General features: G+C 41.2%; 12 protein-coding genes across 12 annotated transcripts; 6 read left to right on the top strand and 6 right to left on the bottom strand.

The window, feature by feature from the left end:
• Window positions 1-590: 590 nt before the first annotated feature.
• Window positions 591-1,103, top strand: PICMEDRAFT_70684 (hypothetical protein; the record flags this gene model as incomplete). Its single annotated transcript, XM_019163704.1, has 1 exon — window positions 591-1,103. The coding sequence occupies one exon, from the start codon at window positions 591-593 to the stop codon at window positions 1,101-1,103; it is 513 nt and encodes a 170-aa protein (XP_019020225.1).
• Window positions 1,104-2,430: 1,327 nt separating this feature from the next.
• On the bottom strand, window positions 2,431-3,900 carry PICMEDRAFT_9600 (hypothetical protein; the record flags this gene model as incomplete). The annotated part of the gene is made up of 1 exon (XM_019165112.1): window positions 2,431-3,900. One exon carries the CDS (start codon window positions 3,898-3,900, stop codon window positions 2,431-2,433), a length of 1,470 nt encoding a protein of 489 aa, XP_019020226.1.
• A 334-nt stretch (window positions 3,901-4,234) lies between these two features.
• PICMEDRAFT_14603 (hypothetical protein) lies at window positions 4,235-7,324 on the top strand. The gene has a single exon (XM_019160454.1). It carries the CDS (start codon window positions 4,273-4,275, stop codon window positions 7,297-7,299), a length of 3,027 nt encoding a protein of 1,008 aa, XP_019020227.1. The 5' UTR covers window positions 4,235-4,272; the 3' UTR covers window positions 7,300-7,324.
• A 39-nt stretch (window positions 7,325-7,363) lies between these two features.
• On the bottom strand, window positions 7,364-9,952 carry PICMEDRAFT_30584 (hypothetical protein; the record flags this gene model as incomplete). The annotated part of the gene is made up of 1 exon (XM_019162641.1): window positions 7,364-9,952. The coding sequence occupies one exon, from the start codon at window positions 9,950-9,952 to the stop codon at window positions 7,364-7,366; it is 2,589 nt and encodes an 862-aa protein (XP_019020228.1).
• Window positions 9,953-10,208: 256 nt separating this feature from the next.
• PICMEDRAFT_14605 (hypothetical protein) lies at window positions 10,209-11,658 on the top strand. The gene has a single exon (XM_019160455.1). It carries the CDS (start codon window positions 10,229-10,231, stop codon window positions 11,555-11,557), a length of 1,329 nt encoding a protein of 442 aa, XP_019020229.1. The 5' UTR covers window positions 10,209-10,228; the 3' UTR covers window positions 11,558-11,658.
• Window positions 11,591-12,567, bottom strand: PICMEDRAFT_95512 (hypothetical protein). Its single transcript, XM_019165100.1, has one exon. It carries the CDS (start codon window positions 12,438-12,440, stop codon window positions 11,625-11,627), a length of 816 nt encoding a protein of 271 aa, XP_019020230.1. The 5' UTR covers window positions 12,441-12,567; the 3' UTR covers window positions 11,591-11,624.
• Window positions 12,568-12,656: 89 nt separating this feature from the next.
• On the top strand, window positions 12,657-14,925 carry PICMEDRAFT_75716 (hypothetical protein; the record flags this gene model as incomplete). The annotated part of the gene is made up of 2 exons (XM_019164941.1): window positions 12,657-14,243; window positions 14,764-14,925. The coding sequence occupies exons 1-2, from the start codon at window positions 12,759-12,761 to the stop codon at window positions 14,923-14,925; spliced, it is 1,647 nt and encodes a 548-aa protein (XP_019020231.1). The 5' UTR covers window positions 12,657-12,758.
• A 219-nt stretch (window positions 14,926-15,144) lies between these two features.
• Window positions 15,145-17,223, bottom strand: PICMEDRAFT_70691 (hypothetical protein; the record flags this gene model as incomplete). The annotated part of the gene is made up of 1 exon (XM_019163705.1): window positions 15,145-17,223. One exon carries the CDS (start codon window positions 17,221-17,223, stop codon window positions 15,145-15,147), a length of 2,079 nt encoding a protein of 692 aa, XP_019020232.1.
• A 742-nt stretch (window positions 17,224-17,965) lies between these two features.
• PICMEDRAFT_28851 (hypothetical protein) lies at window positions 17,966-20,518 on the top strand (the record flags this gene model as incomplete). The annotated part of the gene is made up of 2 exons (XM_019162560.1): window positions 17,966-18,401; window positions 18,504-20,518. 2 exons carry the CDS (start codon window positions 17,966-17,968, stop codon window positions 20,516-20,518), a joined length of 2,451 nt encoding a protein of 816 aa, XP_019020233.1.
• Window positions 20,519-20,743: 225 nt separating this feature from the next.
• Window positions 20,744-22,174, bottom strand: PICMEDRAFT_29665 (hypothetical protein; the record flags this gene model as incomplete). Its single annotated transcript, XM_019162603.1, has 1 exon — window positions 20,744-22,174. One exon carries the CDS (start codon window positions 22,172-22,174, stop codon window positions 20,744-20,746), a length of 1,431 nt encoding a protein of 476 aa, XP_019020234.1.
• Window positions 22,175-22,318: 144 nt separating this feature from the next.
• Window positions 22,319-22,645, top strand: PICMEDRAFT_95680 (hypothetical protein). The gene has a single exon (XM_019165102.1). It carries the CDS (start codon window positions 22,430-22,432, stop codon window positions 22,601-22,603), a length of 174 nt encoding a protein of 57 aa, XP_019020235.1. The 5' UTR covers window positions 22,319-22,429; the 3' UTR covers window positions 22,604-22,645.
• PICMEDRAFT_95722 (hypothetical protein) lies at window positions 22,448-23,475 on the bottom strand. The gene has a single exon (XM_019165104.1). The coding sequence runs from the start codon at window positions 23,201-23,203 to the stop codon at window positions 22,688-22,690; it is 516 nt and encodes a 171-aa protein (XP_019020236.1). The 5' UTR covers window positions 23,204-23,475; the 3' UTR covers window positions 22,448-22,687.
• Between the last annotated feature and the right edge of the window lie 131 nt (window positions 23,476-23,606).

Genomic DNA, 23,606 nt, shown 5'->3' on the forward strand with positions numbered 1-23,606 from the left:
GGGCAGGGCGAAAAAGAAGGAAAAACAGGCCGTCCGAAAGAGGCAATAGGGATGAGCCCTTTTCTTCGTGTTGACAAGTTGCCTGTTCGGGCCGGGAGCGGTCGCCGCTATTGTTATTCTTTCGTCGTTTTCCGTTTTCTGTTGCTGCCTGCGGTGCCTAATCGGGAAGGTGACGAATGCGGTTTCTGGCCTGGGTGGTGGTTGATGATATGCGTCTGGGGCAGCACAGATGGTGAAGACGGGTTGTTGTTGTTGTTTGCAGGCGGGAAGGTGCCGGATGAAGGAGGACGGGCGGTGGTCGGTCGGTCCGTGGCTCGAGCTTTTCTTCTGTTGCCCGTGCTTCTTCCGGCTTCTGTTGGCCGTGCTGCTGTATTTCTTCCTGCCTGTTCCCTTTTGTTTCTTTGTCGCCTCCTCCCTCCTCCCTTCTTCCTTGCCTTCCTTCTCTTCTTCTTCTTCTTCTTCTTCCTGCTTCTCCTGTTCCCCTTCTGCTCTGCACCATTAGTTTCTTGTTCCGCACTCGAGTTAGATCAACAGAACCAGCAGGCAATCACGCAAACTAATACACACTCAACTAATATCCATAATATACAATGTTGTCCTACGGTGATATCACTCTTAGAATTATCAACTTCATCTTCTTGACCATTGCGTTGGGTTTGACTGCCTCCTTGGCTGCCACCACCGTCGACCACCACAACCCTCAGGTCAGCTACTGTGTTTTCGCAGCAGCATGGGGTATTCTTTCCTCCTCCTTCTACGGTATCGTTGCCTTCTTTGTCGCCTTCTTGGCCTCCCCAGTCTTCTTGGCAATCTTCGACTTCATGAACTTTGTCTTCACGTTTGCAGGTGCCACTGCATTGGCCGTTGCCATCAGATGCCACTCGTGCTCCAGTCAAGACTACCTTGACAACAACAAGGTCACCCAAGGCTCCAAGGACAGATGTAGAAAAGCACAAGCTTCCGTTTCTTTCCTATACTTCTCTGTCTTTGTCTTCTTGTTCTCCTTGGTCATGCAAGCCATGAACATCTTGAAGAACGGTTTCTTCTCCACCTCTGTGCCAAAGACCCCAAGAACCGGTGTCCCAACCATGGCTCAAGTTTAAATGGTCTGAAGCATGCTTCAAGGAAAACAACAACCTCCACCGAAAAGCTGGAAAGAAAATACCAATTTAGAACAATAAATTTCACATTGCGTATCAGTGCTATGTTGATAGCCTAATTTTCTCAATTGTCAAACTTTTGAAAATCACAACTTCTTCGTTCACCCCTAATATCTCTGTTTTTTTTCTGTTTCTTCTAAACTCTTATCTTCTTTCAGATTTTTTACGTTGTTTTTTCTGATCAATTCCCCAATATTTATCATCATCATCATTACCAATCTCAATAACAATATATCATTATCAGTATAATCTACACTTACTCTCATTTATCCGATATGGATTAACCATTTTTTTCTACCCTGAAAGGTTGTTTGGTTTTCAACTTGTTAGTCGTCCAAATTATGTCTTTTGATTCCCTAATTGCAGACTAAGTCTCATGGTCAATTCTATTTTTTTTTTAATCTCCGTCCATTATAGTCAGCGATAGCCTACCCCAACTACATTACCCCGAATTCTCCTGCAGAAGCAAAAGCAAAAGCAAAATTCCTCAGCAATCAACTTTGTTACTATTAGTCAATTTTTTCACGTCGTGTTACTTTTTTTTATTCTAATTTATCTCATTTATTTTATTATTTTTTACTTTACTTTACTTTACTTACCCTAGTTTTGTTTTGTTTTGTCTTTTTTATTCAAAGAAAAAAGAGAAATAAAAGAGTGGATAATGGAATAACGTTTTGATTCTGTTTCTATTTTTTATTTACTTCCATCTAATATTCATTCGTTGTACTAGTTTGTTTATAATAAAATATGTACTGTATTTTTTATACTCACACTTTTTCTTTGTATTAATCTGCTTTATCACTTACAATCTCTACTTAAAAAAATATTATTTCTAAACTTTAGTCCATAGCGGACTAAGGAATGCCTTCTATTTTTTTGCCTGAGAGGTTTCATCGAAACCGCATTCTTTTCCCTCGGAGATAACTCGGAAAACCGTTTCCTAAGATAATACAGGTAATCTTTCTTCATCATGGAAAAACATATTTTCCACCACGAGCTGTAGGTGATATGTGTCGAATATAGTGTCTTCTGAACGACAGGCTGATCTCAAGTCCTTTTTCGTATTTTAGTGTTGCGAGCGGCAACTTTGATTGTAGAAAATACCTGATATAGGATAATTTATTCTATCTCAACTATCCAAAGCTAAATACATCCAGCTTCAATGGCGACCATTATTTGATCTTTTACACTTCTTGATTTATTTGATAAGAAAGTATATTGATAGTATTAAACAGATTAACAAAGCATAGGTATATTTTTTCAAAGAAAATCATTTGTATCCTCTGGATAACATGAAACGCTCGATAGTTTCCCATAAGAATTCTGAAATCTGTCTATCTTTGAATCTTTGGTTTCTATCTAAGCTGATCACCTGCACGTTCCAGTTTTTGACATTACTGGGCACACTGTCTCCACTATAGTTCACGTAAAATCCCTTGACCTTCTGGAATAGGAGATTGGGCTGGTTCACTTTATAGTTTTTGAACTGCCATTCCTGACCAGTGGTGAACACAGCAACCACACGATCCCAGTATTCTGGCTTGACAAAGAACTTTTCAACGTTGCTGACGACAACAAACTTGATGTCCTTGTTAAATCTTTTGCTGTGTCTCACAAGCTGAACCATATTAGTTTCTCCAGCAGATGACGTATTCCCTGAAAAATTTGGATCGTGCACATCAACAAACCTACCATTTTGCAAAAATGATTTGACGTTCGTCATAGTTATCATAGAGATAGCAGATGGTGAGAGAATGATGATAGGATCTTTCTTCTGTAAGACCGTTCCAAGTGAGTTTGCGGATGAAGAGGTGGCCAAAGAGGAGGATGGTTTCTTTGACCGAGATTTCGATACAGAAGCTGAACTGGATTTTGTTCCACTTGAACTATTGACTCCTGGCTTGGCTGCTCCAGTTGTCGTAGACGTAGAAGTGGTTGCTGCTGATGGTGCGGATGAACTCTTACCCTTGAATGATGCTTTTAATGGACGCACAATTTTGTACTCACATTCCCTTATAAGGTTGGAAAAGTCGTTACTCTTCTGAGTACCACGTAATGCCTTATCATGATCTATCAACTCCACCTCATGAATGCTGATACATTTTAAAAGCGGATCTTCTTCAAGCTTCCTCCTTTTGGACTCTTTGTAGTCGATTTTTTCGATTTCCTCTGACCGTTTTTGCTTATCACGCTGTCTTTCTCTTTCACTGTCCTTCGTGCTCTTCTTACTCGATTCAATTTTGGACTCATCTCGCTTCACTGTACCAGATCCGTTTGTCTTTTCTATGTCATCCCCTGAAGCTTCGGCTTGCTTTCCTGCATCAACAGCGCTCGAAGTTCCGGCCTCCGCGTTAGCATCCACAGCGTCGGAGGTTTCATGGGCCCCGCTATGATGGTCGTCATCAAAGGTAACCAAATATGAGCAAGTATCGGTATCACCTTTCAAGTAAGAACTCAATTCAGTTCTTGCCATGAACGAGATAACTGGGATTTTAAACGCCTCACATTTTTCAATGTAATCAGTGACAGTTGCTTCATTATTCAACCAACAAAAATATACTGTTCGAATGTCGTTCTCCGTAGATTCAGCCTTAAATCCAGACTTGGAATCAAGTGAGAATTTTTCATCATTGCCTAGTATCAATGATTGTGCCTCGGATATCACTGCATCCTCTGGATCTAACTTTATCTCTTGCTTGGAAAGAATGGCCGTTCTGAGTTTCGATACAAAATTTGACATGGTGGGCTGAACACAAGTTAACACTTCCCTTCTCAGTATCCTATGTTTCAAAGTTAACTTTAAGCTCAACCAAGGTTTTTGCTTCTGCTTCCAACTGCTTAACCTTCCCGTTTTCCGCCATGACCTCTCTTTTTTTCTTTTTGCTTGATTAACAACTTCATCTTCACAGTGTACATTCAATGAGGCTGGCCGCCCACGAAAATTGTACAAAAATCGTCGCGTCGGCTGCCCAAAATTTCTATAGTCTGGTTGATGATAAGGTGTGTTATCGCCCCCTCTACTGCTGGTGGGTCTTTGTGTTATTGCCACCAGAATCCTGGTCGTGTTTGCATGTAGGAGATTGATCAAAAAGCGACGAAACGTGCCGGAGCAATGTCGGACATCAACGAGTTTAATAAACATACGTTTCTTTCCAGGGTTTTAGGGAATTCTTCGTTGAATTCAGGATCTACTGCTAATCCGATATCTCAAACTGCTGATCGCAGCAGCTCCGATAAGGCTAATGGGGCTTCTAATAGAAACCCTGACGGGGCTCCATTTCTTGATGATGATGATATGGAAGTGCAGTTCTCAAATAATTACGCTTATCTGGATAAGAATAATGAGAAAATCAAAAACATGCTCATGTCTGAAGTTTCGTTGAAAAACGAGGCCAATGATGGGATGAATGGGTCGAGTAACAATAGCAGTAGAAAAAAATCCAGGAAAAATCCCAATAGCAAGAGGAAACTCAGATCCAACATCTCAATCAACTTCAATTCGGAAAGTGAATCGTCAGATGATAATTCAGATGAAGAGTCGGAAAATGCTGAAAGTGAGCTAGCTGCCGATTCAAGTTTCAGACCCAACCAGCATAAAACTGTCCCTAATGCCGGCTTGACCGACAATCCAATAATTTCTGGTCAGATAGGCACAGACTCTGAATATAAAATAGCAACAAAAGGGCTATCAGATAGTGCCAAGAATCAAATACGTGAAGAGTTAGAGCTGGAGTTGGAACTGGGCAATGACGATATTCCTGAAAGTTTACTTTTCGAAAATACAAATAATACTAGTCACGGTAATGAAAACAACTCTGCCAATATATTCAGTAAAATAGAACAATCACTTATATTTCAGGTGAAGGAGGCTGAAAAGACATTTGGTCCTGCCTTAAATACAGTCGGGAAAAAAGCCAGACAGATTGCTCATAAAACAATGGAAACGTCTGTACTGCAACCTCCGCCACCAGCCTTTCTTTCTAATAGACCAACTGACAACTCAAATCCCATTAATATTGGTGCTACCCAAAGGCAGATTTTCAATGCTAGAAAACTACCACCTAAAGAGAGAGCTCTATGGATGTGGGCAAATGTTACAAATCTTGATATCTTTCTCAATGATGTCTACGATTATTATATGAGAAATGGCTGGAATTGTATTGCTTTATCGAAGATCTGTGACCTATTAATTATAGTATTTGTTTTGTGGTTGACATCTTTCATGGGGAATTGCATCGATTACAAAAAATTACTGAATGAAAACGTTTCCAAGTTATCACAAGTCTATGATGGGCAGTGTTACGCCAAAATACCATTTTCTCAAAGGTGTTTACATTTTATTTTACTGGTTTTATTAGTATTGAGGGTAAAAAATTGTTACAAAGAGCTATTAGATTTGAAAGAAATAAAACTCTTTTATAATCACTTGTTGGCAATCGATGATTCAGAGTTACAAACCATCTCTTGGCCTCAGATAGTTAAGAAGATAATGATTTTGAAGAACCAAAATACCAATGCCATCATAAATGATGGAAATAATAACGACTTGAAATCCAAACTGAAACTCAATGCCCATGATATTGCCAACAGATTGATGAGGAAAGAAAACTACATGATAGCAATTTTCAATAAAAATATCCTTAGCAAAGCATTGACTATTCCCGTAGTGAATACATATTTTCTTACTAAAACATTAGAGTGGAATTTAAAGCTCTGCATATTTGACTTTCTTTTCAACGATCAAGGCCAGTTAAAAAGAAAGGTAGTAAGCCAACACCATCGATTATCCTTGATCACAAACTTGCGGAAAAGATTCAGGATGGCTGGGTTGTTAAGCATATTTTTGACTCCCTTTTTGGTGATTTATTTTATCCTGTATTATTTTTTGAAACTATTTTACGATTTCAAAACAAATCCAGGATTATTGAACGCTAGAGGATACTCTCCGTATGCTAAATGGAGAATGCGGGAGTATAACGAGTTACCACACTTGTTTGATCAAAGGCTCAACTTGTCAATTGAGAGCGCTGATAATTATTTAAACCAGTTTCCAAAAGAATTGTCTAATATCATTCTAAAATTCATTTCTTATATCACGGGATCCATAGTTACAATTTTAGCTATTTTGACTATTATTGATCATGAGAACTTTTTGAACTTTGAGTTAACTGAAGGCAGAACTGTTTTGTTTTATATGTCAACGTTAGGGGCATTGTTTACAATTTGCAAAAACTCAATCTCGGATAATAATAATAGATACTTGTTTGATCCTGAGGCTTCATTGAAAAAAGTTTCTCAATTTACCCACTATCTTCCTAATTCATGGGAAAGCAGATACCATACTTTAGATGTCAAAAATCAGTTCTGCGACTTGTACAATTTGAAATTAATATTGATTTTTAAAGAGCTTTGCAGTTTGATTTTGTTACCGTATATCCTCTATGTGTCACTACCGAACTCGTGCGATAAAATAGTTGATTTCTTCCGGGACTTCAGTGTACACGTTGATGGAATAGGATATGTCTGTAGCTTTGCAATGTTCAAATTGGAGGACAACAAAGATCACACTCAGTCCACACATTACACTGACCATGATGAACCTGTGGATGATAAAGATGACAAGATGATGAAGTCTTACTTGTATTTTGTTGACAGTTATGGTGGTAATGGCATCAATAGAAACAACAGAAGTAATGGTGGCAATAGCCCCAGTGGTAGAAATGCTCAACCTATCTCGAAGAAAAACACTAGAGTACAAAATGGCTTACTTAGATCGGCCATACTAAATAACCAAAATTCGAATACTGGAAATGGTGGCATTTCTAAAAATGGTAAGTTGGTGAACAACGATTTACCAGTATATCAAGAACAAATGGAGGAAACAAATGCAGGGCTATTTAACCCGAATGCAAGGAACTACATTGATGATTTGAGCAATAGTATGATTTTAGGCGAAAGCTTCCAGTTAGGGTACGGCAGATCAAATAATCTGGATAGCAGTAATGGATCTGGTCTCAACAAATATGGGGGCGCAAATACAGTCACAGATGACAATGATGATGATAACGGCAATAGCGGCAGCGGTGGTGTATTAGGTTTGTTGAATCAAGTTTATCAGCATAAAAAAAGAGTTAATTAATAAAATCCTCTTTCTACAGTAGAAAGCATTATATAAAGAAAAATCTACAGATAATTTAATACGATTATTTTTTGTTTTTACGTGCCTTCTTCTCCTTTTCATATTCATTCTTAGCTGTACCTTCCTCTGTTTGAATAGAATTGTAAATTTTGGCCATTTTACTGTGGTAATCGTCATATTCTTTCTTCTTCGTGGCAATTTGAGCTCTGGCTTCAAACTTAGCATCTCTTCTGAGTTCCTTAAGAGCTTGTTTCCTTTCTTCCTTGACTTGGTGCTTCAATTTGGAGATCTCTTCACGAACAGCAACTGGGTCCAGTGGATCCATGTTCACAGAACGACTTGACTTTCTGTCAGGATTAAAGTTTTCGTTGAATCTTGGGGTAATTTGTGCAATACCAACGGCACGGTGTTTCTGTAACTTAAGTGGACGCCGCTCTTGTGTGGAAATTCTATGAATATTCGTTAACTTGTTTGCAACATTTATGATAGTGGTGTTCGGGGTAGACGTATGCTTTATCAAATGCCTCATTAGGGGAATAAAAGACGACGTCAACTCTGGTGCTGCACTTGTGTTTTTAATCATTCTACTTATCACCAAATCTAAGGTTCTGACAACTTTTAGAATGATCAATTTGATGAACGTGTCTTCATCTTCAGATTCGGAGGATAATGAAAGTGCCCACATCTTTGAGATTGAAAGCTTTTCTGTTTCGGAGGGTATATCACAAGGTGATGTGCAAGTGTAATCTGATGGAACAGGCGCAACCGAGCAAATGAGGACTTTTTGCCAATCTTCCAAAGCATGAGGACATGGAATTGTAGCGAGTAGTAAACGTTGGAGAAATGAAATGATTTCCGGAATCACTCTATCGGAAATTCTCTCATATTGCAATAGCAGATCGCAAAGGTAAAGTCCAAAAAACATTTGCGTTTTGTTATTTTCTGGACTCATAAATTCCAAAGCTTCTCCAGCAACTAAAAGAGCTGGTATTACCACGAGATGAAACTTATCAGACGTCGAGAATGTACGTCCTACCAACGTAAGTAGAATTGCATCGCTCTGTAATGGGAACTTGGCTATATCTTGCACTAAAAGTCGCTCATGTGCATCTGTGATGTGTTTTCTGAAAGCTTCGAGAAATAACTCCTGATATTTTTCAGTCAAATTGCAAATTGTGCGAGCTAAGAAATCCATTAGTCTCACATACTCATGATTCTCTGCTCCAATAGTCTTATTCGATAGCTCTAAAAGATATTCAAATAGAACAGTGGTAAATACTCCCAATTTTTCTTTGTTTCCTTCGGCAAGTTTTGGCTGATAGATTTCATAGACTTTCTTAATTGTGGACACTACGTTTTCAAAATCGTCTTCTATTATTTGACTCTTGAAATCTTTCAGGTTTTGTGGACAGGTGAGCTTAGATTTCAAAATTTTAGGCTTTACTACTATTGTCTTGTTTCCGATTTTGATTATATTCTCTTTCGAATCGCTAGATTTTGGTTTTCTTGACTCATTATCATCACTTTGTGACTCAACATCAGTATTTTCATCACTTGACACTGTATCAACCGGAGAGCCCACACTAAAACCTGTTTCTTCATCTCCACTTTCAGCCCAAAAATCATCGCCGAGATCATCAGCGACAGCACCGCTGACTCTATTTTCATCCTCATCATCTTCCTCACCTTCCATCCTCTGTAATCTCTTTTTCTCGTTCTCTGCCTTCTTCTCCTCAATTTCTTGTTTAATTTCATCTTCAGTTTTAGTTCTATCGCTTGGTTTTGCTCTTTTGTCAAGTTTGGCTTCAGTCACTTTCATCTCATAGTCAATGTCAAATTTGGACTTGCCGGCATCATCTTGCTTTCCTCTGTTGACTACACTTATCTCATCCATAACATTATCAAAAGCATCATCCAATTCATCAACCTTCTCCATGTTTTCCAGATGTGCTCTCTGTCTCTCATGCTTGTATTTTTTGGATTTTGCAATAACTTCTTTCATAACTTCCGCTTTTGTTTTCTTTCTGACTGGCTCTCCATTTGTTTCCTCTTCATGGCTGCTTGTATCACCATTTCTTTTTCTCGAAAAAAAGTCATCGTTATCGATACTGATACCCGTGGTAGTTGTTTTGCCAGACAATGACTGCCCTAGATGTGTTAGCTCACCAAAATCTTGATTGTCTTCGTCATCAATATTGTCACCATCCTCTAAATTGTACATTGAACTCTTGTTGGCCTTTGCTAATCTTTCCTTGGTAAATCTTTCCAACATTTTTTCTTCAGGTGTCAATTTTGAATTACCCTCTCCAAATCTTCTATCGATAATCCCACCTACTTTACCTCTTCTCTCCAACCTACTTTCATACTCGCTACGTCTAGCTTCTTCTCCAGCTTGCTTGTTTATACCAGGTTTTCCAACGGTAAGTTTCTTGTCTATTGCATCTGCTCTCTTATTTCTTGTGACTTTTACATCAAATGGATTGAATTGCTCTCTGATCTCATTCAAGGCCTTCTGTCTTTCATCTTTGCGAAGCTTGTCTTGTGCTCCATTTCTGTTTTTTCCCTTGTTTTTTTTTCCAAGGTTTGATTGTCCGGTCAGACCGGCATTTTTTAACGACTCTTTTAGCTTTTTCAACTGTGTACCACCTGCCATGGTAGAATCGTGTTGCGAAGCTCTTAATTGTTATCTGTCAAGGTAAACTCTAAAACATAGAGCATGATCCCAGGAAGGTAAATCGTATAGGTTATAGAAAATTTTTTAAATTTTTCCAAAAGGGAAACTGAAAAATTTAGGAACATCTTTGCACCAATTTTATTGTAAATTCATGTCTTCGCTTCGTGCAATATATAATGATCAAATTAAGACATATTCAATGCAGACTTCAACATGCTTTCGTGATAGTTGCACAAGCCTAACACTTCAATATCAATGTCACAAAGTAGGCGTGTGGTTGTAACTGGTCTAGGATTAGTTACACCGCTAGGCACTGGCGTAGCTCATGCATGGAAAAAGCTACTAAGTGGGAAATCTGGAATAATTTCAACTAGTGAGCTTGCAGATGCCGATAAGTATAAGGATATACCAGCAAAAGTCGTCGGTAAGGTGCCAGTGAGCGAAACGCATACAAGCAAAACTTTGCCTGGAGTTTTCAACCCCGCCGAACGTTTTAGTACTCATGAATTACGGAGATTCTCATCATTTATTCAGTATGCACTCGTAGCTGCGGATGAGGCACTTATGGATTCGAAATGGAATCCTCAAGAATTGGAAGAAGAAGATCGGCTTAGATCTGGAGCATGCATTGGATCAGGCATCGGGTCATTTGATGATGCTGCCAACAACGCTGTCAATTTTGCAACGTATGGTTACAGAAAGATCCAACCGCTATTTATACCTCGACTACTAGCAAATATGGCTAGTGGCAATGTTTCGATCAAATATGGTCTGAAAGGGGTGAACCACTCTGTCTCAACTGCATGTGCCACTGGGCTCCATTCTATTGGGGATTCTTTCCGGTTTATCCGAGACGATTATGCTGATGTTATTGTTTGTGGAGCATCAGAAGCTGCTATAAATCCTGTAGCGCTCGGCGGATTTGCACGATCGAAAAGTGTTACAGTTAGGTTCAATGATGACCCAGAAAAGGCATCCAGGCCGTTCGATAAAGATAGATCTGGATTTGTTCTTGGGGAAGGTGCAGGCATATTAGTTTTGGAGGAGTTAGAGCATGCACTGAAAAGAAAAGCTCCAATTTATGCCGAAGTCACAGGCTATGGCCTCAGTGGGGATGCTACTCATATAACTACACCAAGTAAAGAGGGTGATGGTGCCAGACGTGCAATGGAGATGGCCATTAGAAGGGCAAATGTCGATGCTGCCGATATCGGGTACATTAATGCACATGCTACATCTACCCTATTAGGGGACAGGGCTGAAAACTTTGCTATTAAAAGCATATTTGAAGAAGTGAATCCTAATTTAAGAGTGAGTTCAAATAAAGGCCAAATAGGCCATTTATTAGGTGCAGCTGGGTCTGTTGAAGCAATTTTCACAATTTTGGCTTTGAAAGGGGGTATTGTTCCCCCTACATTGAATTGTGAAGATCCTGGTACGAGTGATGAAGATGTCAAAACTGATTTTATTTTCGACTACGTGGCAAACAAACCTCAAGAAATAGAGCTCAAGCATGCATTGACCAACAGTTTTGGGTTTGGAGGTACCAACAGCTCATTATGCTTCTCTAAGTATATCGAATGATACTACTATCCTGTATATATCTTGTATGTTAATTATATTTAGAACTGAATGAAGACTAAAGTTTTAGTCAGTAGATACCAGGAAAGATTCTATAACGGCTTGAAATGTTGCTAGTTTCATTATTTTTGTAAAAGATGTATGATTGATTTGCAGAAGCAGATAAGTTTATAACTACCCATGTCATAACCATGAGCAAAGGGATGCATGGCCGTACCAACAAGAAAGAAAAGTATATTAGGCATTCATCCATGTAGTGCGGACAAACAACGTAATTGAATAGTCCTACATCAGGCAATGTATATTTTTTCTGTTTTGAAAGGATGATGTGAGTGAATAATTGATCACATGATGCCAAGAAAAACACAAGAATAGGAATCAAAATGTAGCCAAAAGAAATGGTGTTTTCCTCATGCAGCAAATGCATCATGAAGGGTAGTACGTCCACTGATGCATAGAATATGAGCCCTACAAGATAATGGAATATATGGATTTTGGCAGAAGATGAAAACCTTGAAACTCTTTGACATTCGTAAACTCTTCGTATGCTTTGAGCCAAATTCAGTAAGGCTATAACTTGTAAATCAGTCAACTGTGAGTTCGGGAATACTATCACGTAAGTGTTAACGAGAGATAACACGAAATGAATTACATAGAAGTGGGTAAACCATTTTTTGGGCACATACAATTCGTGCACTATTGACAAGTTAGCTAGATTGTTTCTTTTGGTTTTTTTATGATTCACAATTTTCAACGTCTTACCATATGTGAGGAAAGAATTTATGGCAGGGAAGAATGACACCAAAAGTACGGACAAAGTCATCAGTGCTAATCCCACACTGATAACATTTATTGACCAAAATGCTACTGCTTCTATCTGGAACATTCTTTAATATGTTCTGCTGAATCAATTTTGGAACAAGACTAGTAAGATTTCCCCCTTTCTACAATATGTGACACAGGATTTTTGGTTTTGAATTGAAAAAGATGGATTTTCTCAACCGGAAAGCCGGGTATAGTAGCGGCGGGAAAAAATCATGCTCTCTCGCAAGCGAGTGTTTCAGAAGACATGACAAAGGTGGGCAAGCTTCAGTTTTTCTCTGCTACAACGGTTGCCATGCCTTTCCCGCTTCACAAGGTAGGCCATTTCTGCACATTTATCTTAGTATCAAATTAGCTGCACAACGAAGAGCCAGAACCAAAAATGGACGTTTCACTAGCCCCACTGTACTACGGCTTGCTTATCATACTCTCCATTTTTTTCTACAATGTGGCTGAGGAGGGCTCATTACTTGAAGGTGGTGAGAAATTGTACCAGTTATTGAATGAGAAGAAAGATTTGATCAAAGATAACTTTGCAGAGACTTTCCAACCTGAACATTTTGTCGAGGAGAAAAACTCATCTTTTAGCTCCTTGCCAATTTTCGATTATTTCAAGAAACACAGCTTTTTGTATAAAAAAGCCTGTTTCGTCATTGATACGCTCAAACAAGGAGCTTTGGAATTCTTGCAGGAACATCCTCAGATTGGAGAAAATGTGTCCAAGGTAGGAAAAATCATTCACGATTCCTGTGAGCTGATCTATTCCACTTGCGAAGAGAAGCTACTTTGCGTTGCAGGTCAAGAGCCATTCAAAACATACTTAGCAGAATATGTCAAGCTTCACGATACTTTTGTCACGCCATATGTAGAGATGGCAAGTGAAAAGGTTGGCACTGTAGTTGAGAAAGGTATTGATTTCATCAAGCAACAAACGAATGAAGATGTTCCAAACGACGAAATCGTTTACACATTTTTGGTCACCGTTGTCGGGGTATTCATCTTGAAGGCTACCTTTACCAAAATATTAGGATGTTTTGCAAAGGACGCTTTTCAAATGAACCGGAGTATTTCTGAAATGTACAAGCAACAACTTGTCAAAGATATGATCAAGGATAGCGAGCAGCACAGTGACGTTTACCTTGAGATCAAGGAAAACACGCTTACAGACTACAACATGACTGTTGACGATTTGCAGGAGATTGAGAAGGAGTACGAGGCTCAAAATGCGAGCAATCGCAGACAAACCCGGAAACAAAACCAGCAACAAGAACAAGGGAGCCCAGCGAGCAATCGCACAAGAATCGAAGAAGAGTCCAAGTCCGGCTCCCAAAACAGTTCAGAACTCAAGCCTGAAGCAGAAATCAAAACCGACTCAGGGAGCAAACTCGAAAACAACCCAGAAGAAAAAGGGAGGCAACGCCCAGAGAAAATAGAAGAAACAAAGGAGGTTGGGGTAGTCGAAACAAACGAAGCGGACGAAGCGGACGAGGTGGCCGAGTTTCTCCTAAGGGGCGGTCCAGAAACGCCGGCAACGGAAGAAGACGACGAGGTGGAAGAAGTCACGTCTTTTTCTGCTTCCCCGGCCGTCATCGGCAAAAGCTCCAAAACCGTCAAGAGCTACTACACCGACGGAAGCGACAGCACCAACAGCAGCATCGCAAACACCACGTACACTACCACCACCATAAACACAACCAACTCGGCAAACATCAGCCACAACGCAGCCACCCGGCTTGTCTACGTTTCCTCCAACTCCATCATCTATGACGAGAACGACTCTCTGCTGAAGGAAAACCTCACAGGCCTGAGCAGCAACGCAGTCTCCGGTGTCACGCTGGCGGTGGACGACGTCATTCAGAAGGCTGCTGTCCGCAGTAGCAGCAGCGGCGCTGGTGGAGAAGACGGTCTCTGTGAGAGTGTACGATCACTACTTGTCTGACGGCTCCTGCTCCTTCTCCTGCTCCGGTTAACCCACATCTCGTCTAAAAAGGCAGCTAGACCGATTGCCGCCGCACGGGCTGTGCAGGCTGTGCGGGCTGTGCGGGCTGTGCGGGCTGTGCGGGCTGTGCGGGCTGTGCGGGCTGTGCGGGCTGTGCAACTGCAGGGTTGAGACGGAAAGGCAAGGAAGGTTTTTTTCTTTTTTTTCGGTGCCTTGCAGCGAGCAGAACGTGAAGAAGCCAGGCAGCAGTTTGAAGGCGGCTGGGCACACGCTCGCGGGGCTGGGAGGGCTGGGACCACGGGGAGAGAGAGCTCTTGCCCGGCCTCGGTGTTGTTGCTAGTTCTCCTGGGACGTTGTGGTACTTCTTTTTCTTTTTGCCACGTAGTTCTGTGCCCTTTCTAGGTAGCATCCCCTGTTTTAAAAAAAAACTCTTTGCGAAATGTCCAAGAACTACCAAGAACCTTTCATGCCACAAGAACAACCCCAACAGAAATCGAGAGGAAGAGGTGGCCAATTTGCCGGAAACTTCTTCAGAAGGCTGTGGGATTCAGTCATTTTCGGTGCCGGCGCCACCATCGGTAGCAGACTCATCAACTCCATGTGCTCCTAGGCACTGTCTGCTTTTGTGCGACGGAGTAGACCTGTTTCAGTTCTTCCGCCCTGTTTTACATACATGCCCTCTTTTATCTACTGCTTTTATAACAATTCTTAATATATGAACAAGCCTGAAACCTCGTGCGGTACATTCCAAGTTAGCGGCTAATTGAAAAGAGTACACAGGAAGAAATAAAGGTAGGTGAAAGAAAAATGTCGTGCCTCGGGGCGCCAATTACCTGAGGTACCCGGCATAGACGTTCCATATTCTCTGTATCGTCAATAGCTTGTACTCCACGTCCGAAGAAGTGCCGACTAGCTCTTCCACATCCTCCTTGAACTGGTAGTAGACGTACAGAGGTAGCAACTTCTTGGAGAGGCGCTTCAAGCTTCTCACCTCAATGAAGACCAACCCGTTTTTGTAGTAATCGACGTCATCGGAGACACTGTTGTCACGCTTCTGGCTGACCATATAGTCCACAAGCTTTTCAATCTTGCCTAAGCTTGCATTGACTCTAGTCTTAACTTCCCTGGTCTGCACGTTCTTGTAAGAGCTCTTGCTTTCCCCGTTGTACCAACTCATGAACGAGTTCTTCAACATCCATACAATAAACAAACTAGGAGAGGCAGCAACAAAGCCAAACACTAGCTCCTGACTCTTCAAGATCTGGTCGACCCCGTTTAATGCAAGCGATCCGTCCACTTTGGTTTTCTGGATCTGAATCAGTATGTTCCGAATCATATCGCCAGCAACAATAGACTTTATCGGTGTCTTCAAGTCTCTTTCGTAGTTGTTCATCACCAGCGTCATATCCCCAGACTTGATGGCGTTCTTGATTTGGTCGAGCTCTGATAACGACATGTTGCCTCCCGTCGGAGACGAATCAACAATATAATCGATGGCCATCCGTTCAAGTGAGTCAAGATCGGAGGCAAGGGATTTTTGTGACATTAACGCTATTTCGGAATTGTCGTCATGCCTGATGGTTTTCAATATGTTGTTTATTGGATTCACAACCCAATGCTTCCAGAATGAAACTGTAGTGTCTATGCAATAATCAACAAGCTGCTTGAAGTACTCATACGACTCGCTACGCACCTGTGGATCGGTTATGAGTAATCTGGTGTTCCTCAGCGCTGATGGGACGTACGAACCTATAAATAAGCCGGCGGGTATTATAATCGGCCAATTCCGAGTAAAGTATGACGGCATTGCGTTCTCACTTTCCACTCTATCTAGCTTGTGCTTGAGTTCATACGACCCGGTACTGAATGCAGAGTACAAGTTATCAATATTGAGTTGCTTCTCTTTCGGTAAAGACGACTGGGTAAACTTGTCCGAGCTGAGGAAACTTTCGAGGAAACTGTTGATAGTAGAGAAGTCAGTGGATAGATTGTCATTCTTTAGATCATAATGCGGTGAGTTGGTCAACAAGTAACCTAACTTTGATATGTTTGTCTTCTGTAGGTTCACCAAGTTTTTCCTTCTTCTCTCTATTTCATATTTGGAGTAATAGTATGGTAATTGGAAAGTCGAGTTCCAAAATTTGACAAACAACGATCTGGAATTTTGCTGTCTTTCCATTAAAAACGTTGTTGGAGACCGGAAAAAGTCCTCTATAGACCTGTCAATCATGGTGTATGCTAGTCTGAAGTATTTGAGGGTTGCAGCGTATATATCACGGAAAAAATTAGGTATCCATGAAGGGATTTCCACGATTGTGCTAGAAGGGGAAACCAACTTCACCTTTTTCACCTCCATCAAGAAGGCAAACGTATTTTGGGGCAGAGTCTGAAGAAAGTATAACAGCACAGAATACTTTTTCGATAAAACACAATCATAATAATTGATGGTATTCGATGTATTGAGCGTCGAGGTGATCAAGGTTTTGCTGATTTCAAGCATCAACGTTACCAAAATATTCAAGACCATAATCTCTGAAAGCATTCTAATATTACTGTCTTCCGACTCAAGCCACAGGTTGTCCCTTATCTGCAGAATCGCACAATTGAGGACATCGACGCCTGTTGCAGACAGTGTGAAATCCTGTTCCTCCGCTTGAGATAGACTCTTGAAGCGGTCTTCTCCCTGCGATATCTTCGGTGCTGTGGTCCCACTACCCTCTCCCGGAGAAGACTTCAATCCAGGCTTGATTATCTGGTACACGTCAATGAATAGAGACTTGACTTTCTCTGTTTCTACCGAGTCTCCAGGATACTCTTTCTCCATCCGGGATAGGAGCACAGTGGCAAAATCCTGTAACTCCTGGATATTGCTGTTCCCTAAAAATGTCTGCAAAGTAAGTGTGGACATTGCAACTGCTGCAATTGGTATTCTCCACTTATGTTTAGGCCCCAATAACTCACCTTCTATACTCTTTTTTCAGCTTTCCACTGTTCGTTTAATATGGGCTTCAATCATCATCTCCTTTCCCCACAAGACGGATCTCTAATTTTTTCTCGGACATGGTGGGCCGATCGGCTCAAAAACCGGTTTGGGGAAAAAGGGCACGTGTTTCTGGCCCTTTCACAGGGAAGTTAGCTGGGGGACAAAAGAACAGGGGCCCTGGACGTAGGGATGAGCCTGGTCGTCGATGGACAGCGGTATACACCCAGTGTGGCCGCATGTAAAACTGCGGAGTCGGTATTTGGGCAAGCCCGAAAATTTTGGAGGCATTCTGTGAATAGAATTGAAACAGACAACAAAGAACATCGAGCACAGAAGTGCCAAACCGGGAAACGAGGCGGCAGCCAGTTATCAGCGGTGTTTTCTAGCCGGCTTCTGCTTGCATGATTCAGTAATCTCGTAGGTTTCGTCATAGTGCTTGATCCTACAGATAGCCTCCGACGTTTGCATTACACCACGCACGCCTACAGAGGCTTTCTTCACACTGTCTCGGTATAAGCTTATACGAAGGTTTACTGGCAACTCATCACCTCGCAACTCCATCAGCGATAACCACATCAGCATAGACCCCTTTGGCCAGGACATCGAGCTACAGGATTTAGCAACCTTCACATCACTCTCTCCTTCAGACCTAACCCCCAAGACCAAGATGAAGTTTTCCCATTCACTCCAGTTCAATGCTGTCCCTGAGTGGTCTTCAAAATACATCAACTATTCAACGTTGAAAAAAATTGCTTACAATTTGCAGAAACAGTATGTTCAGGAGCTCAACAGCAAGAACCTCAACGAAGAGGCCAGTTTTACGTCAGACCCAAACGATCCCGAAAACCCAGTGGTTGTGTTCAAACAAGCCTTGGATGCAGAAGCTGATCGTATCAACAAGTTCTACAACCAGAAAGAGGAAGAAATTTCCAAAGAGTACATATCTGTTTTCCACGAATTTTCGGATTTCGAGTCGGAATTCCCTTATGATTCCAACGATGCTAAAAGCAGGGACCAATTGAAGAAGATATTGCGCTCCCTCTTACCAAACTATCAGGACATCAATGAGCCAGCAGACCATTTATCAAATCACGATGAAAATGGTCACACAGCTGAAAACAACATTGAGAATTTCGATCATTCAATAGATCAGATTGAATCTTTGATAAGTCCTAGGTTAGCTCCTAATGGTAATGGTGTAATAGGTCTACCTCATGAAAGCCACATGGAATCTGTTGACGACCTTGACTCCTTGAGACTACAAAAGAAGAAATCGTTTCCTACATTATTCTATGACGATGATTTCCACGTCACATTCCTGGAGGCACTGAAAGTCGAAAAAAAACCATTGATAACACGTGTTTTCACTCACATATCAGAACTTAAGTCTTTTATTGAGTTGAATAAAATTGGTTTCGGCAAAGCATTGAAAAAGTTTGATAAACTTCTTCAGACCAATATCAAGTCAGAATATTTGTCCAAACTTGAAAACGACTACTATGTGTTCAAGAACTCTACCATTGAACAACTAAATGCTAAAATTTCAGACCTTGTCACATTGTATTCCATATTCACGCATCACAACATCAATGAAGCAAAGCTAGAATTGGGTACAAACTTACGTGAAAAGGTTGTTTTCGAAAGAAACACTGTGTGGAGGGATATGATTGGGTTGGAGAGAAAGTCACAGGCCGCTTACGCCAAACCTGAATTTGCAAAGGAAGGCGCCGGCTCTCATGGTAATCCTTTCACAATAAAACTAGGTGCTGGTAGACAATTAACCATTCCTGGCTTCCTAACTTCACTTTCGACCCTAAAAATTGTCATCATTGCTCTCATAACTTTAGTTTTGCTTAACATATCTCCTTTTGAGGATGAACAGCAAAAAAATTGCTTTGCAGTTTTGATTTGTTCCTCGTTATCTTGGGCTACAGAAGCAATTCCTCTTTTCACCACCTCTCTTTTACTCCCATTTTTATTGGTTGTTTTGAAAGTGCTGAAGAATCCGGAAACAGGTGAAGTATTTAGCGCTCCAGAAGCTTCCAAGTTCATTTGTGCTGCAATGTGGTCCCCAATTATCTTATTGCTATTGGGTGGTTTTACACTCGCAGCGGCACTTTCCAAACATAACTTGGATAAATACGCATGCACATTCTTATTGTCAAAGGTACAACAACGTCCTGCTCCAATATTGTTTGCAATTATGGTGGTTTCTACCATAATTGCTGCCTTTGTATCCAACGTCGCCGCTCCGGTATTGATGTACTCTGTGGTTCAGCCTATTTTAAATACATTGACTGATAAAACCGTTAATGGGAAGACTGTTCAAAATGAGTTCGCACAAGCTTTGGTTTTAGGAATTGCATTAGCATCAAGCGTTGCAGGAATGGCATCTCCAATTGCATCCCCCCAGAATGTTGTTGCACTTCAGTTTATGGATCCACCACCTAATTGGATACAATGGTTTTCAGTTTCCATTCCTGTTTGTGCTTGTTGTTTGGTTTTGATTTTTATCGTGTTGATGATCTCCTTTTCTTTTAAAGATGTTACCATAGTTCCAATTCATCAACATTCAGATAATTTTAGTTCCAAGCAGTATTTTGTTTTGGCGATCTCTTTGGTCACCATTGTGCTTTGGTGTTTAGCATCGGTTTTGGAACCATGGTTAGGTGATATGGGTCAGATTGCTTTGATTTCAATGGTTACTTTTTATGCAACAGGAGCATTATCACAAGAAGACTTCAATAATTACCCTTGGACAATTGTAATTCTCGCCATGGGTGGTCTTGCTTTAGGTAAGGCGGTGACGGTTTCGGGACTTTTGACAACTATTGCCAATTTGATTCAGAAACAACTTGAAGACGCAGAATTGTTTACAATTTTAGCTGTTTTTGGATTCATTGTTCTTATAATGGCCACTTTTGTTTCTCATACAGTCGCTGCCCTTATTATCATTCCATTGATCGCAGAAATTGGACGTTCATTGCCAGACCCACATCCAAACATCCTAGTTTTCTGTACTTCTCTCATTTGTTCTTGTGCAATGGGTTTACCAACATCAGGATTTCCTAACGTTACTGCCATTGGATTGACCAACAATCTTGGTGATAAGTATTTGAACGTTGGCACATTCATCAGAATTGGGGTTCCAACCAGTTTGGGTTGTCTTCTAATTGTCATCACTGTTGGGTATCTCTGTTTGAGGTTGATCGGTTTCTAAACAAACAAGTACTTTGAAATATCGAGAATATTAAATTTTTTTCTTTCAATCAGCATGCAATAAAGCTCATGATATTTTCTATAAACCCATCTATAAATTATTAATTACATTCCCTCAACTTTAGGATCAAAACTGAGAAAATATTGGGTAAAATGAGATTGATTGAACTGTAAAGATTATATAAATGATAGGCTGAGTAGAAGAGCGTGAAACTCGTTGTGAAATTTAGCTTGTACCGAAGTACCTGCTATCTATAAAACGGGATGACATCCACCAATCTGAGTCCAAATTAGAGTCCGCCTCAGGATTGGAGATTAGGGTGCTCTCGTGGGAACGCTTGCCTACACATGCGACCACCAGGTGAATCCTAGGAAAAGCATTGAATATCTTTCTAATACTTGTTTCGGTGGATGTATAGGTTACAAGTACAATTTGATCTTGCTGAACATTGTGGTCTAGTAAAACTTTGATTGCCATGATTGCGGCGGCACCGGATATAGTTTGTGAGTCAAATAGTAAGACTTTGGACGGTTTGCCACCTTCCTTTGCTTCCAATGGCGGCAGTTTTTCTGTGTGTAATTTTGGCTCACCTGTTCTTGAATCAGTTTGAATAAGAAGCTTCCCAATTTTCGCTGCTGGAATAATTCGGCGAAGGGATCTAATGAAGCAGTCGCCTGATCTCACAACAGAAACAGCAATAACCTCCTGTCCAGGGAAGAAAGCATCACCCATTTCCAGGGTACAGTTGGTTGGAGTCACTATCGTTTTCTTGAGTTCAGTGCCTGGAATATACTCCACCAAGTCAAGAGCTTCAGATATCAAGATCGATGCTGCCCTGTTAAAAAAGAAAACGAAATCGTCGTTTGTAGAGTTTCTGTTTAATATTATTGTTTTGATGGCCTTCAATTGGTTTGTAGGTTTCAAGAAGTGTACATTCTCCCAGTTTACCGGGACAACAGCTTTGCCCAAGGTTTTCAAGTGGTTCACATGGTCAATGGACTTTTGGTCCAACTGTCTCCTCAAGTGTTGGATTAATATTTCCATTGCGACAGTATTGTCGGAGCCTCTCGGAATGACAACATCTGCATTTGCTCTGGTAGGAAGTACGTACGAGACAGCGTTTGGCTTGACAAATGAGTCCCACTGTTTGATGACACCCTGGATGTCACGGTCCCGGTGGACAATGTCCCGCAGCAAACGTCTCGAGTAGCAAATGTCCAGATCTGTGTCGACATAAACCTTACAATCCATCAATTCCAAAAGCTCCTTCTTGTGAAGAGCATATATCCCTTCGATGATTACCACGTTAGCGCCGTAAATCGTCAACTTTTCGTCTGGCAGTCGCTTGTGTTTCACAAACGAGTACATTGGGATGTCTGTCTTCTTTCCTTGCTTGATCGACTTCACGCAATCGTAAAGGTGGTCTAAGTCAATGGAGTTAGGCGTGTCAAAATCGTATTCATTCCGGAACGCTTGTGCGCTTTGCTCTGGTGTTAGTTCCTTGTAGAAGTTGTCTAGAGAAAAGAGGATGGTCCACGGTTCATTTATGGACGATATGATTTTTTGTGCAACAGTCGTCTTGCCGGATCCACTGAGCCCCGCTATTCCGATAATATACGGCGACTTCCACGGTGGAATGTACTTCTCTGCCTCCATGGTACCAGAAATCCCGATTGGCAGACATCTCATTTTACCTCGTGCTTATAAGCCCTCTCCGGCTGCTACGTCTTGCAAAATGGGTGGCTATCTCCATTAGGGAGGCCTCCAGCATGATGCGGGGCCCATCCTGATGGGGCCTTTGGTTTACGTTAATCTGCTACAAGGATTACGTAAGACGATTGCAATTAAGGAAACCTGTTAACCATCACCGTTAGGGCCGTTGTTTCCTCCGTATCTGGCGTTATCTGGCAAATGGCTTTCGCCATCTCTGAAGTAGAATGTAGCATGTGTATAGCCAGTTTGAATTCAACTGCCGAAGAGCCGAAAAAAAAGAGAGTCTGGCTTGATGATGGGATCATAACATCGGGAAAGAATGGAAACGCTGCCTCCCGAAGTCGGAGGCCGTCTGAAAAAGACAATAAATAGTGCTTTGGGCCTGTATAGACTGTTGGAATTCCACTGTCAACTTCAAGGTTTCAATTATATTCCCGATATAACCTGTTTCGGCTCTTAGCGTATTGGAAAAGAACTAGTGGACCGAGACCCCTGCCGGCCCAATACCCCTGCTGCTAGAAATTGCTGGCTATTGGCGATCCCTCTGGGAATGGGAGAAAGTTGACAAGGATTTTCGTATGGCGATGCAAATGGTGGTACCTTTTTCACAAGTAGTAGTTGGTGGAGAATTTGTTGCACACCATTACACAGAAGTTGTGACAGGTGATATCGGTCCTGCTCCGTTCTCGCTGTCTTCCGTTTAGCGGCTAGGGCACGCTGTGATGTTCCTGCCGCATGCATACTACAGCTACCAATAGCGGTAACGCAGACATGCTGATCTGGAATTGGAGTGGGGAAATAGGGCTGTCCTGTGGAGACCAGATATTTTTTAGACAGGAAGGAACAAAACAAAGGGGAAAGGAGCCTGGGAAAAATGAGGCGGAAAGGCCTAAGGGAGCAAACCTTATCCAATGAGGAATGAGAAAGGACGTTGCGAACAGTAAAAGGCAGGAATTTGCTGCTGTACTCCATTGATACTGTAAGCTGAATTCCACCGAGTTACCCTAAATAAGTGTCTCAACGGTAGACAAGGTAGATCCTTGGTTTATCGCTTTACCAAGATACATTGCATTGCCAGGTCAACACCAATAAAACATCAATTGCTCACCGTTGACCTCGGACACCTGGCAGCAAAGGCACAATTACCGAGATTTAAGCCACGGGTCCTTCGGACTATGCTTCAAAAATGGGAGCTGTGATAACATGCTGTTCTAAGTTTTTTGTTAGCTTTTCCGAGTCGAAACATTTTGAAAGCCGAAAAATTGGCTCCACCATATTGGGTAATCTTACTACAGCCTTATTCCGTTAATAATTATCCCTTGACTATTTTGGAGATGAAAAGCTGGTTGTTTAACAAAATTGTCTGTCCTGGTTT

The sequence above is a fragment of the Pichia membranifaciens genome, assembly GCF_001661235.1.
Source record: "Pichia membranifaciens NRRL Y-2026 unplaced genomic scaffold PICMEscaffold_1, whole genome shotgun sequence".
NCBI lineage: Eukaryota > Fungi > Ascomycota > Pichiomycetes > Pichiales > Pichiaceae > Pichia > Pichia membranifaciens.